The sequence below is a fragment of the Adiantum capillus-veneris genome, chromosome 28, assembly GCF_014529385.1.
Source record: "Adiantum capillus-veneris isolate H3 chromosome 28, ASM1452938v2, whole genome shotgun sequence".
Classification (NCBI taxonomy): domain Eukaryota; kingdom Viridiplantae; phylum Streptophyta; class Polypodiopsida; order Polypodiales; family Pteridaceae; genus Adiantum; species Adiantum capillus-veneris.
Genome location: NC_140958.1, coordinates 57,560,210 through 57,573,462, shown reverse-complemented (window position 1 = coordinate 57,573,462; position 13,253 = coordinate 57,560,210). Strand labels below are relative to the sequence as shown.

Here is a 13,253-nt window from a genome sequence, read left to right as displayed (position 1 = left end):
CTCTAGGTTTGGCTATTTTAAGAGAGAGAGAGAGAGAGAGAGAGAGAGAGAGAGAGAGAGAGTTTTAATAGAATGCTGAGTATATAAAGTCAATGCTCACAAAGCCCACCTCAACCACAGAGATATATATTTTTATTATTTTATTTTTTAACGTAAGATAATTTTTAACGTAGTAGGAACAGACTCAAAGACCAATCGGACGAGTCTTGAATTCAAGATGTGAGACTTCATATGGAAATTTGAGAGAGAGAGAGAGAGAGAGAGAGAGACTGATTAAACTTGTGTTGATTAAATTGCATGCTCAATATACAGGACAAAATTGCAGATAAACTTAAGACCTATAAGCTTGGGGCCGCTTGATGGTACAGTAAAACCAAAAAACAGTGCAGCCACGGGCAGGTTAAAGGTTAGAGCTAGTGAGCCCGCGGGTGAGCGGGGCCGGGGGCTGGGGCGGGGGCATGATGCTTGTGGTGGTGTTTGTGGAAATGATGGTGGTGGTGTTTGGGATGGTGAGGGGCAGGGGCAGGGGCATGGGGGTGGGGAGCAGCGACGTGGTGATGAGGGGCAGGCGCAGGGGCATGGTGGCGGGGGGCGGGGGCGGGGGCGTGGTGGTGGTGGGCAGCGGGAGCAGGGGTTGGGGCATGGGTCATCGTATGTACGGAGTTGTGAGAAGCAGGAGCCGGGGCATGAGGTTGGGCCGTCAGCACTACATGCTGAGAGCTGTGAAGGGGGGCGGGAGCAGGGGCATGCAACGCGGCATGCTGAGAGCTGTGAAGAGGGGAGGGAGCCGGGGCTGCATGAGAGTTGGTGGTCAACACTGCACCATGCTGAGAGCTGTGAAAGGGGGCGGGTGCGGGGGCATGAGATTTGGTGGTCACCGCTGCATGCTGAGAGCTGTGAAGAGGGGAGGGAGCCGGGGCTGCATGAGAGTTGGTGATCAACGCTGCGCCATGCTGAGAGCTGTGAAGGGGGGAAGGTGCGGGGCTATGAGATTTGGTGGTCACCGCTGCATGCTGAGAGCTGTGAAGAGGGGAGGGAGCCGGGGCTGCATGAGAGTTGGTGGTCAACCCTGCGCCATGCTGAGAGCTGTGAAGGGGCGCCGGGGCGGGGGCATGAGATTTGGTAGTCACCGCTGCATGTTGAGAGCTGTGGAGAGGGGAGGGAGCCGGGGCTGCATGAGAGTTGGTGGTCAACGTTGCGCCATGCTGAGAGCTATGAAGGGGGGCGGGAGCGGGGGCATGAGACTTGGTTGTCACCGCTGCATGCTGAGAGCTGTGAAGAGGGGCGGGAGCAGGGGCATGAGACTTGAACACCACATGCTGAGAACTGTGAAGAGAGGCGGGGGCAGGCGCCGGGGAATGATGGTGCTTGGCGGGGGCTGGCGCTGGCGTTGCCGCATGGTGCTTTTCATGGTGGACGGGAGCAGGCGCCGGGGCGTGCTGCTTTTTATGATGATGATGATGATGAGCGGGAGCAGGAGCGGGGGCGTGCTGATGGTGACCTCCGGCAGCCGGAGCGGGAGCCGGGCCTGCATGATGCTCACCGAGCTTGCGTGTGGAGTGAACTGCCGGGGCCGGAGCAGGAGCCGTATGATGATCATGAGCATGCAGAGGAGCAGGGGAAGGAGGGTGGCTCTTGGTAAGCGGTTTTGCCGCTACAGGAGCCGGGGCAGGGGCGTGGTGATGACGATGGTGGTGGTGGTGGTGGTGGTGGTGGTGGTGATGATGATGAGGTTTCGCAGCAGGGGCGGGCGCAGGCGCGTGGTGATGTACTGTTGGCGAGGTCGTGCCCTTATTATCGTCAGTGGCTACAGCCCCCAGAGATAGGGCCAGCAACAGCATCACAAGCGCCGCAGACATCTTTGTCAACATGGAGCTCTTCGTCATCGTGGACAGCTCCCAGCTCTGATGAGTTTGTGGCTGCGACTCCAAAGTGGAGGCGCAATAGCGATCCCCTGCTCTTATAAAGCATCCACCTGGTCCTCTTAATAGAGCTGAAGTGGCTGCTTTCTATAGGTCAACGCAAGGTGAGACGTTATATTACTCGGCTCCTATTTTGACCCGCTGAGTTATTTATACGTAAAAAAACCTTAAATCTTAATAAATATTTTTACGTAGATTTTGGATACAGTGTCTTCTATTTTGATAAACTATCAAGTAATGCTTTTTAGGATGTGGTCACGCTTGCCCCACCAGTTATCACAAATATATAGCTTTTTAGGATGGGGTCACACATGCACCACTTATTATAACTGGTGTACATGTGCAAATAAAGGCATATTTAAAAGAACATTTGCATAGTTGCATATAAGACAAATAACAAGTGTACTTATGACCATGTAAGAGACATGACTATCTCCAAAAGTAATTGATAATTATGTATTGTGTGGCGATTGCCTTAAGACCCGTGCTCTTTATGGCAGCATAAAATCACTATGTCTTAGGCCATGCTATCTGCTGCATGTGTATCTCCATGAGAGCAAAAGTTGTGCAAGCTGCAAGCTTATCTAGCCTTATTACTTGTTCAAGAGTCCATGTACCCACTTTAACATCAACCCATTTTCCACTAGGGCAATGTCCAATTTTTTGAGTTAACAAGAAAGGGGAGACCTTGACTGGGTACCTCACAAGTCCAAAAACATCAATCGTGTAGATATGGACACCATTATAGAAATGTTTTTCACAAATTGAGACGGGGAGAAGGAGAGAGATAATAGATAGGTTCCGTTATCATCGTCAAAGGTCAAATATGACTTCGAGACTAAAACAAGCATTATCATGTCGTAAGTGTGAAGCTCATAAGTGATTCTCGATGCCCAAGAATTGGAAAAATGAACAGTTGGCAATTGAGAGTCCATATTTCTATCTGTTTTTGGCGCACTTCACAATCAATGATTTTTAAGAGACTTAGACATACTAGCTAAGAAGTTCATCCAAAAAAAAAAATGCATTTGTCAGGAATCCACATGCTAAGCATTACAGCTTTCTTAAGCAATCCCAAACTAATATTTTGAAATTATCACATGCTTTGCCTTTGTTAATGCTCAAATACTACAAACCTAGTACTCATACATGTAGATTTATGAGTCTTGCTTTGCTACTTGCCACTCCTAGCCTCACCCCTATCGAGACTGCCATTGTGACCCCTTAGTACCACCAAGGCATGTTCCATTACACCATAGACCATACTGTCGACAAGATTTGGCCATATGAGAATGGTAGGATGTTGACTACTTACCATGCACAGCTTCTGCTTACAGGTATTTCATCACCACCTCATGATGAAATGGAAAGAAATACCATCCGAGCTCAAAGAAAAAGTAATCGGCATGCTTCTAGCGCAATTTTACATGGTAAGTTTGGAGCATCATTTCTCCACCAAATGGATGCATACACTAAATGTGTGACTACTTGAAGTGTAAGCGGTGCACCCAAGCCATCCTGGCTCAACAAGGAAAATTTGAAGAATGCAAAGAAGTAATTACTTAAAAATCCTAATAAGTACAAGCATCGAAAAGAGGCAACAAAGATGCGAATGAAGTCAAGAAGATTAGATCACTTGGGCAGTGGTGAATGGGTGAGCTTTGAGGACGATTTTATAAGTACAGTTTTGTAGAAGGTGGGAACGGCTACCAGAATATGGCGACTGGGCTGGTAATTACCAGGATTAGTTACTGAAGTAACGTGTACAGAGTACAAAAACTCAAAGCTCAGTCGGAGGCCAATAAATAGGGGCCATTACTTTATTTGTAAGCGCGGAGCATATACGATCTAGTTGATTCTATCCTAGCTTGTCATATGCTATTGTAATTAAAACACATACTGAGCTTGTCTCAATCTTGTACTTGTCTTTACCTGAATATACAATTCCGATTCCTATATTGTAAATTTCTAGTATTTCCTTTCAACATTCATTTTCAGTTCTCACTTTCAGTATTCTCAGTTTATGTCTAGTCTGATCTGAACTCTAGTGTCTAGTCTGAACTAACTCTACCTACCAACCTGGAATAGCTGACTGAAAGTGTCCAACTCATTCCATGTTGGCGATCACAGTGGCTTGAGCTAATTTTCTCTTGGCAATCAAACTATCTCCTAGTTGGTGTTAGAGCCATTAGACATCAGAGATGCCACCCAAAAAGTTACACGAGATCGAAGGCCAACTACCCGATTCATGGATGATACAAACCGTGTCAATCCAATCCAGGAGGAATCAGAGTGAGCCTCTGAAATTGAAAAAGAACCTGGTAATGAGATGGATGTTCCCCTAGAGATAGGGACAGCTGATCATGAATCAAGGGATTCCCATCATTAAACTCATTCAAGGAAAAGGCAGAATGAGCTAAACACAAAAATCAATTCCATGGATCCAACAGAGCCAAAAACACACTAAGGACAAAAAGGGCAGTAAACGAAGTCATCGATCAAGGCATAAACCATTGAAGAAGAAAGTAGACGATACAACATTGTCTAAAGTTGAAACAAACAACGATTGGGATGCAGAGGCGAACCACTACAGAAAAATAGGATCCAAAGAGAAGAAGCCAATCCACAAATCTAGAACAAGTCACACTGAGCATTCCAGTAATCTGAAAATATCGTTCCCGGTATTCAAGGGTGGAAAAAGGATGATCTTGATGTTCATATTCAAGCCTTTGAACAAAATGCAGAACTTAAAGATATAGATGAAGACAAATGGGGGAAGTACTTTCCACAGACATTGAAAGAGACAGCTAGGCAATGGTATTACCATTACCCAGCCTGCCAACTCAGATCATACAACAAGCTTATCAAAGCTTTTAAACTGGAGTATTCAGATAATAGAGGAGATGAAGATATCTTATGTGAGCTGGACAAGATCAAGCAAGGTAAGTTCTCGGTTAGAAGTTATGATGAAAAGATCAAAGAATTGACCATATAGTTACAAGAACCTCCTTTCAAAAAAAGGATCAAAACTTGGTTTTTGAACGGCTTCAAAAGTAAGAAACTAGGGAACAAGATGTCCAAGCGCCAAACTATGAGGCAATCAAGGTAGATGGGGCCAGTGGGGCCAAGGATAATGAAGCTAGCACAAGTACTGGAGGAATTGGTACTCGCACACGAGGATACCAGGGAGGTGTTGGCAGGGGTAGAGGTAGAGGAGACTTTGCAAAACAAAGCTTTAATTTCTACATGTATGGAAAGTACGAACACTTTGTAGCTCAGTGCCCAGATGCTCTGCAACCAGAAGGAACAATCCAGAAGGCACCAAAGACAGTGTCGATTAGGGTAGTCACTAGAAGTACGGCTATGATCTTTGAAGAAATCCCATATGAGAATGAGGGAATACAGGTTGCTGAGAACAGAAAGTGGGAACGGTAGAGAACAATTTGCAGGAAGGCCAAGGGCAAAGAGAAGGTAGTAGATGAGTGGCAAGAACAGCGTGAGTTTGCAGCAAAGATCATTGAAAATCTAGCTAAGAAACTGCTAGAACAGCCAAAATTTTCTGAGGCTCACACAATTCAGAAACTACCACCCAAGTCTTTAGAGGTGCAAGAGCTCCAGAGTGAGAAAGCAACATCCGGACCAGAGTCCATGATTGTTGTAGTGCAGAGTCTGGAAAATGAGGTACGGGAAGTCATATCAAACCCGGCCAACATTGGAACCTCTAGACGGATGAAGGACCAATCATAGGATCCATCTCAAATCCAACCAGCAGCCAGACAAGAGGAACCAACGGAATGGAAGTGAGAAGATAGTTAGGAGGAAAAGTCTTCGAGTTTAGATAATAGCTCTGGTAATGAGCAAGATGAGATATATATCAAGGCTGTGATAGGATACAAATAGTTGAGAGTTGAACTTGATGATATCAGGCAACATTACTTGCAATTGCAAAGTTAATTAGGCAGAAGAGAAAAGATGAGGCTAAGGCCAAAGCAGTGGACCTGGCATCCATTCAAGATGATGAGGTTCCAGTGATTCAAAGTGATGACAAGATCAGAAAGCAATGGGAACCATTTTTTGGAGTAATTATGGATGGGCGAGTTGGAGTCAATATCCCAATATCTTTGAAGAGCATTTGAGGCAAAAACTGGGGATCACTTAAATGAACCCAACACCATTTAGAGTTAGAATGGCCGATTACAGGGTAGTCCAAGCTATTAGGTTAGTTGAGAATATGCAAATAAGAGTGGGCAAGGAGAAACTTAAGACCAGTTTTCTAGTGTTGGATGTGCAAGGAGCATATGGAATGCTTCTGGACAGACCTTGGCTCACAACTGTTGGGGTTATATATTATGCAAATCATACATTAACTATCCAAGGCACCAACAGAAGGATTCAAATAAAAACTGACAACACTAGAAGCTGGAAGAAGGCTTTAAGTCCTGAAGAATTATGGGACCAAGAAGATAGAGAGGATGCTTGCATTAATGAGTATTTTCTGTTAGGTTTTTGTCCAAGTGGCCAGTGGCCAGGCACCCACCACATTCATTGTTTTGATTATATGGAGATAATAAGGAGAGTGGGACTATTGTCTCACAAGGCTCCACCAAACCTGTTGCGTATTGTCCTTCCTCTTTCCCCTTTCTCGCCTTTCTTCTCCTGCATCCTGCACATCCTTCCCCACAAGTGGTATCAGAGCCCACGAGCCCAAACTACACGCGCGTGCAGCCCTCCCATAGTGACCTCGAAATCTTGAGAGCTTTTGAATCGCTACAGAATCGGTGCAGCAGGAGATGTTGAGCACTGAGCAGAGGAGAACCGAGCTCCAACTTTTGCATGCAAGCAATTGTAAGGAGCTTGAGCTTGAGATCGAATTGCAACAGTTCAGCAAATTGAAGCAAAGCTTGGCAAAGGTGAAATCAAAGCCTTGATGAGAGGTCGGGCAAAATTGGGCAGGAGCTCAAATCAAACAGGGAATCTTGGGCAAGAAAATTGAGCATTGTCTATGTGTTTGGAATCGAGCAATGCAAAATTTTGAAGAAAACAAAAGACAGGAGCTCGTGACCAAGCTAGCAAAAAAGCCTGTGAGATGGAATCGAGGGTGTGTAGTGCAGCAAGTCACGAGCAAAGAGCTTGCAAATTAGCCACACACACAACCTCCTCCAGAGCCATACACACACACACACACACCTTGTTTCCTTTCGCTGCCAACCATGCAGGCTTTCCACAGAGCTACAAAATTTGCTTTTTTTTTTAATTTTTCTTACACATTTCATGTGTGCAAGCCCTCGCTTCCACAAGTGCCATCGACAATCCGGCCTCCCCACTCACACACACCCAAGTGAGAGAGATTAAGATATATATATATATATATATATATATATAGAGAGAGAGAGAGAGAGAGAGAGAGAGGCTTTCTCACTGAGAGAGAGTGAAGTTGTAAGAGAGTGAGAACTTACCAGTCTACCGGCCATCGACATCGGCATACATAGAGAGAGAGAGAGAGAGAGAGAGAGAGAGAGAGCACACTTGCTTTCTTGATGCTCTGCATCGATTTTGCACCGACTTCAGTGACTATGACATTGGCAAGCACACTTCCATTCGACAGTGGAAGGCGACATCGGCTTCATTTTTTCGGCATTGACTTCGTCGACGATCTACCGGCGATCTTTTGGCATGCACAGGCAAGTTACCTCTATCATAGAGGAGTGATGCCCGAAATTCGATTCAAGCACATTTCCATCCGGTGATGGAAATCAGCACGTACATTTCTAATCTACACCAACACGGAGGTTTACAGGGGCTTTCAAGCCCACATACACCAGTTTCTCTAGGTTTTTAGACACAGGCACTTGACAGTCATTTTGGTGATTGTTTCTCTACGGATGACCATGCATTGATAGATGTATGTTTGTTTGAGCACACATAGTGCTATTGAGCTCTTTTGAGAGCAGATATCCCTGCAGGGATCCTTTTTACTGCATGCAGTAGTTCTTGGTGCATGTTCATGCGTGGTCACTCATGTACGTTGAGTTGCCGTTACTGCTTTTTGTACGGCTTTTGTGGCACCGTTATGGGTCGACATATTGGCAGTTTTTCTTGGCCATTTCTGAGACTCGGACTGGAAGAGCCCTTTCTAAGACTGTGGACTGGAAGAGCCCTTTCTGAGACTTTGGCTAGTTATTTTGAGTCTGCTTTAGGCTTTGGAGGGTCATTGCATGAGGTTTTCTTTAAGTTGGGGTATTCTTGAATGTTGAGATACCTTCCGTGATACAAGTTGCTAAAGTTTCCCTCTTATGGTACCCTCGCCATAGGATATGTATCTGGTTGAACTTTTTTTTGCTTTTAACGCCGAGTTGGCAATCACACGGCAGTTGGTTTTGAGCAGTAAATGCCCAATGGTTGTTTTGAGCAATTTATGTGCTTACTTTTGTCCTCTTGAGTATGAGAGTTTGCTCCCCGTACGGAGGAGACTCTGCCATATTTTTCTTGCGAGTCCATTTATGGGTTCTTGGCACATTTGATTGCTCTTACATGTAATGGAAATGGCCTATGAACTATGAGAATAGCGGAATTAAGAGAATTAGAGTGATCATTCTTGTGAGCTTACTTTGAGAGCATAGAGGGTGAACTTAATTGATAGTAGCAACATGAACATAGTACTTAATGAACTTGGCATGAACAATACTTTTGCAAGAGAGAGAGTATTAGAGAACATGACAATAGTTGAGGATTGGATTTACTTGGAGCCGATCCCCCCTCCAAAAGGCGTTTGTATTAGAAAGATTCTCCCATCAAGAGAGACTTGGTACAATACAATCTTTGTGTTCCTTGGTGATACTATGAAGATGGAAAGCTTCATGCATCACAAGCATAACATAAACTTTGCAAAAAGCATTTACTATCCCAAGGCCTCAAACACATTCAAAGGTGAAGAGAGCTAGCGGGGAATGAGGGTAGGGAGAGGAAGAAGAATCATCCATAGGAGAAAGAAATAGTTCCTCACTTATCATCACTCTTCTTGCTTAGCATAGCCTATTAGCATAGTAATGAAGATGAAGAAGATGACAAGCTTAAGCATTGAAGCATGGCTCTTGGTTGGATTTGCATTCCATAGCCAAGAGTGTTGGTGTAGGCTCTCCACTTCTCAACAAGCTTGGAGAAGGAGATGGAGCTCTTGCACTTTGCACTCCACCAAAGCTCCCTCCCCTCCCTTACCTCACCTGCCCCCTTCCCCTCCCCTCTCCACCTCCCAAACCATCCCCCCCCCCCCCCCCCCCCCCCCCCCCCCCCCCTCTCCCTACACCCTCTCTTCCTACTCCATCTCAAACACAACATCAACACACACACACGTTCGGGTCAAAGAGGACCTCCTCGAAGGGGGTTTTTCGCGTTCGTCATTGGAAGCTCAACCTAACCGGCAACCGTGCTACAACAAAAGGTAGACACACAACAACGCTCCTCCCCCCTCTTTCCCTATTGTTTTCTATTCCACACACACACACATGCATAAACCCTTAAAAAATGAAAAAGGTAGAGATATCATGAAATACCTCGTTCATTTCCCAAATGGTTGTGTTGTTGAAATATCTCTTTGTGTGTGGTAGAAAAGAGACGCTTGTTTGAAAATTGTTGCGTTGTTAGGCTTGTTAGATTTACAAATGTTAGAAATCTTAGGTTTGTTAGAGATAGTGAATGTTAGAGAGAGAGAGAGAGAGAGAGAGAGAGAGAGAGAGGAGAAAGAGGAAGAGAGAGAGAGAGAGAGAGAGAGAGAGAGAGAGAGAGAAATAGATAGAGATAGAGAGGAAGAGAGAAATAGAGATAGATAGAGAGAGGAAGAGAGAGAGAGAGAGAGAGAGAGAGAGAGAGAGAAATAGAGAGAGAGAGAGAGAGAGGGAGGGAGAGGGGAGAGAGAGAGAGAGCGAGAGAGAGAGCGAGAGAGAGAGAGAGGGAGAGAGGGAGGGAAAGGGAAAGAGAGAAATAGAGATGTTTGTGGAAAGAAAGAGGGAAAGAGGGAGAGAGAGAGAAATAGAGATATCCGTCGGGAGAAAGAGATAGGTAGAGAGAGGAAGATAAAGAAATAGGGAGATAAAGAGCAACGGTTGTAGGCGGAACAACCATTTTGTGGTGTGTGCAGTGCGGGTATGCTCGTGCTTCTATAGAGTGCTATGAAAAAGACCTTCTTTACGTGACGTCGATGGACCCTCGGAAATTTAACTTCTCTCTATCTCTCTTCCTATCTCTTTCTCCCCACCGAATAGGAATTAGCTTGGAGAGATTTTAACGATACCATACCTCAGAATGGAGGCAAACATGCGATGTGCAAAGTAATCCCTCGAACAAGGAGCTGTTGTGAAGAGATGTTGCGTAAGAAGCACAATAAAGAAGCTCTTCTTCATAGCACTCTACAGAAGCACGAGCACTCTCGCACTGCACACAACACAAAACGATGGCTACATTTACAACCATAACTCTTTATCTCTACTCAAAATGATGGCTACATTACGTATATGTATATATACTTGTGTGTACATATATATTTGTTTATGCATGTTTGTAGGCACTAAGTACGGGAGCATAGCACCCGAAGGTTAGATGCTTCCTCTTGGGTATAGTCCCTTTTTAATCGTGGCATTGCGGTCATTGGTCCACTCCTATATGGATTATCGCAATGTACCTTTGGGTTTCACCACGGTTGAAACTGTGATGATATTTAAAGAGGTGCCACTTGACCTTTGGAACTACTAGCCTCTACTTAGGTCTACTAGTATGTATATGTATCTACGTAGTTTTGTGCTAATATACTTGTGTACGTATTTATAGATGAGTGAGTAAGGGGGAAAGCTAAATCTTATATTGCTCTTTGTAATGTAGATGTCAAACGAGAGAGCCAGCTGGCTCTTCTTTTGGTTGGTTCACATCCCAGGTGGGATCCCACCCAGGTTGGATATCGCCTCCAGTGGACCCAAGTCTTGAGATGGTGAGAACAAGCAAAGAAATAAAAAATGTTCCTGGCTAGTTAATCCTAAACCATGAGTGTCATAGGTTTATTTTTGTTATTTACAGGCATGGCCATCCTACAGCTATCCTTCTCAAGTTCCTCCACAGGTCGTAGGTCCAGACCTACAGCGGGCTCTCTCTTTATGAGACCAGTACCTTCATTCGATAGAGGAATTTTTTGGTCGCTACACTCCACAGCAGCTTGCGACCTACGGTCTTTCCCCGCAGACTATGCCATGGGGGAGTCAGGGAGAGACTCCTTCCCTACAAAGCCTCCCACCGGTGGCACCTCAGTCTACGGCCCCTTCTTATCATCCTACTCCCCTTCCATTGCAGGGTCCCACTCCCATTTCATCATAGGGTCCTACGCCACTCCATTCTACTTCTGCTTTGCCAGAACACCGTCGACGAACTTCCTCTACAAGCGCACGTCGACGCTCGTCTCAGGGCAGCGAGCACCGTGAGAGACAAAACGGCGGCGGATCTTGTGGTTTTGCGTGTTTTGGTAGTGGTGGGGAACGGAGTCTCCACTTTCAGAATGTGCCGCCCCTGACGCAAAGGACGAGGATACTAACGCACCCGTGTCAAACATGCATGGATGCTACAACATGGTTAAATGTGGCGGGGAGGTGGACTTCGACATAGCACAGGGCAAGTTATTTTGATGTCATCTACAAATTCTTATACATTCAATATATAAGAACTGTTTTGTAAAGTTTAGAGACCAACTGCCCGATCATGCACGGTACATTGAGGACGCAATGTTAGCTAGATTTCCAAATGCCTCCAATCAACGTTTTTCACAACAATGGTTGGAGGGTTACATAAAGACATTTCTAAAAAACAAGCAGTCCAGTGAGTGACACACAGCAGCCAACCAAGTTAGAGATCCACACAGGAGCTACTGCGGTGGCAACATGACAGACACGGAGTGGGAGTGGGCAATGCAAGAAAAGATCGATCAAGTTGCAACGGGCTCATCATATAGACAACAACGCGACCAAATGCGGCAGACAAACTCTCGCGCACTATGGCTCAGGAGGCAAGGGAGCAGGGAGCTTGGAAGGACAAATATGTAAGATTGATTAAATTATAACGTCAATCGATGATTATAAAGATTGTAGTTGATGATTTGTTATTGTTATTGCTAACTTAGGAAAATATCACTCTTACTCGACCAACCAGAGAGATGGTCAAGTATCGTGAGCAACATACAGAATTTGATACTTGGCGATGGTTGTTCAAAAACAACCACATCTCTCGTGAGCAATTCGACACGATGGTTGGATCACTACAAGCGGTAAGTTTAAACAAGTAATTTTGTATCAATTGTTTTGAGCTGTTGATAATTGTTTAATTTGGTTTGGGTTTATGTAGAGTCAAAGTGATCAAACGTACGTGCCTCTAAACGACGACGAGATAGAGGAGGATTAGATAGAAAAATATTTTGTCCAAACTTTCTAAAAGTCCCAATGTGACACAACGTATATACAACTATTTACATTTTACTGTAACTTTTTTAAATAGTTGATCTTCTACATATTAAATTGTCAAGGTAAAGTGAATTCAATTTCAATTCTTTGGTACTTTTTATACTCTTCCAAAAAGCAATGATGTTTCATTGTTTTATGCAGGTCAAAATAAAGGTGCTCATTTGGGCCACCCAATTTTGGGTGGCCCAAATGAGCACCTTTATTTTTGAATTGTCGTTTAGCGGCAATAAGCGTGGTAATAGTAGTGGCAACATTCGCGATAATAGCATCAAGTATATTACCGCCACTATTACCGCGCTTATTGCTTCCAAACCACTACCGCGATCATAGCTGCAGTTATTGCCGCCCCCGCAATGTTTTCTCTCTCCATTTTTCTTTGTTTTTCTACAACAATTCTACCGGTTATAGACAAGTCCTCTTATAGTGATTTCTCTTTGGTAGACCATCTCCTTTTGGACCCCTATTGACATGCAACTATTTCTCCTTTTGGTCCCCTATTGAGATAGGTTTAGAAGCACATATCTATATCCTAACTCTTGTTCCCCTTTTATCTTCCCATATTAAGTGATCAATTTAATATGAGAAAATCATTTGGTAAAGTTAAATATGATATTTTATGACATTACGTCTCTCTTGAAATCATAGTCTTCCTCGACTATGAGGTAGAGAAGATAAAGCCTAGTCATTAGTCCATGTTTCTTAGCGGGTAGAGGATCCCTTTTTACCCTACAACATCATTCCAGAATGGATGACTAATCCATTTGGTGCTCGAGAGACTTAGCTTCCGCAAGCATGTCTGCTCTTTAGTCCATATCATACTTCCAAAGTAGAGTGACAAGTT

At 44.5% G+C, this 13,253-nt stretch overlaps 1 protein-coding gene across 1 annotated transcript; it reads left to right on the top strand.

Annotated features, from left to right (window-relative positions):
- Positions 1–273: 273 nt before the first annotated feature.
- Positions 274–1,937, top strand: LOC147420492 (uncharacterized). Its single transcript, XM_086505032.1, has one exon. The coding sequence runs from the start codon at positions 459–461 to the stop codon at positions 1,824–1,826; it is 1,368 nt and encodes a 455-aa protein (XP_086361158.1). The 5' UTR covers positions 274–458; the 3' UTR covers positions 1,827–1,937.
- Positions 1,938–13,253: the final 11,316 nt, after the last annotated feature.

Coding starts and splice junctions, on each gene's coding strand:
- LOC147420492 (XM_086505032.1), top strand. CDS start 459: ATGATGCTTGTGGTGGTGTTTGTGGAAATGATGGTGGTGGTGTTTGGG.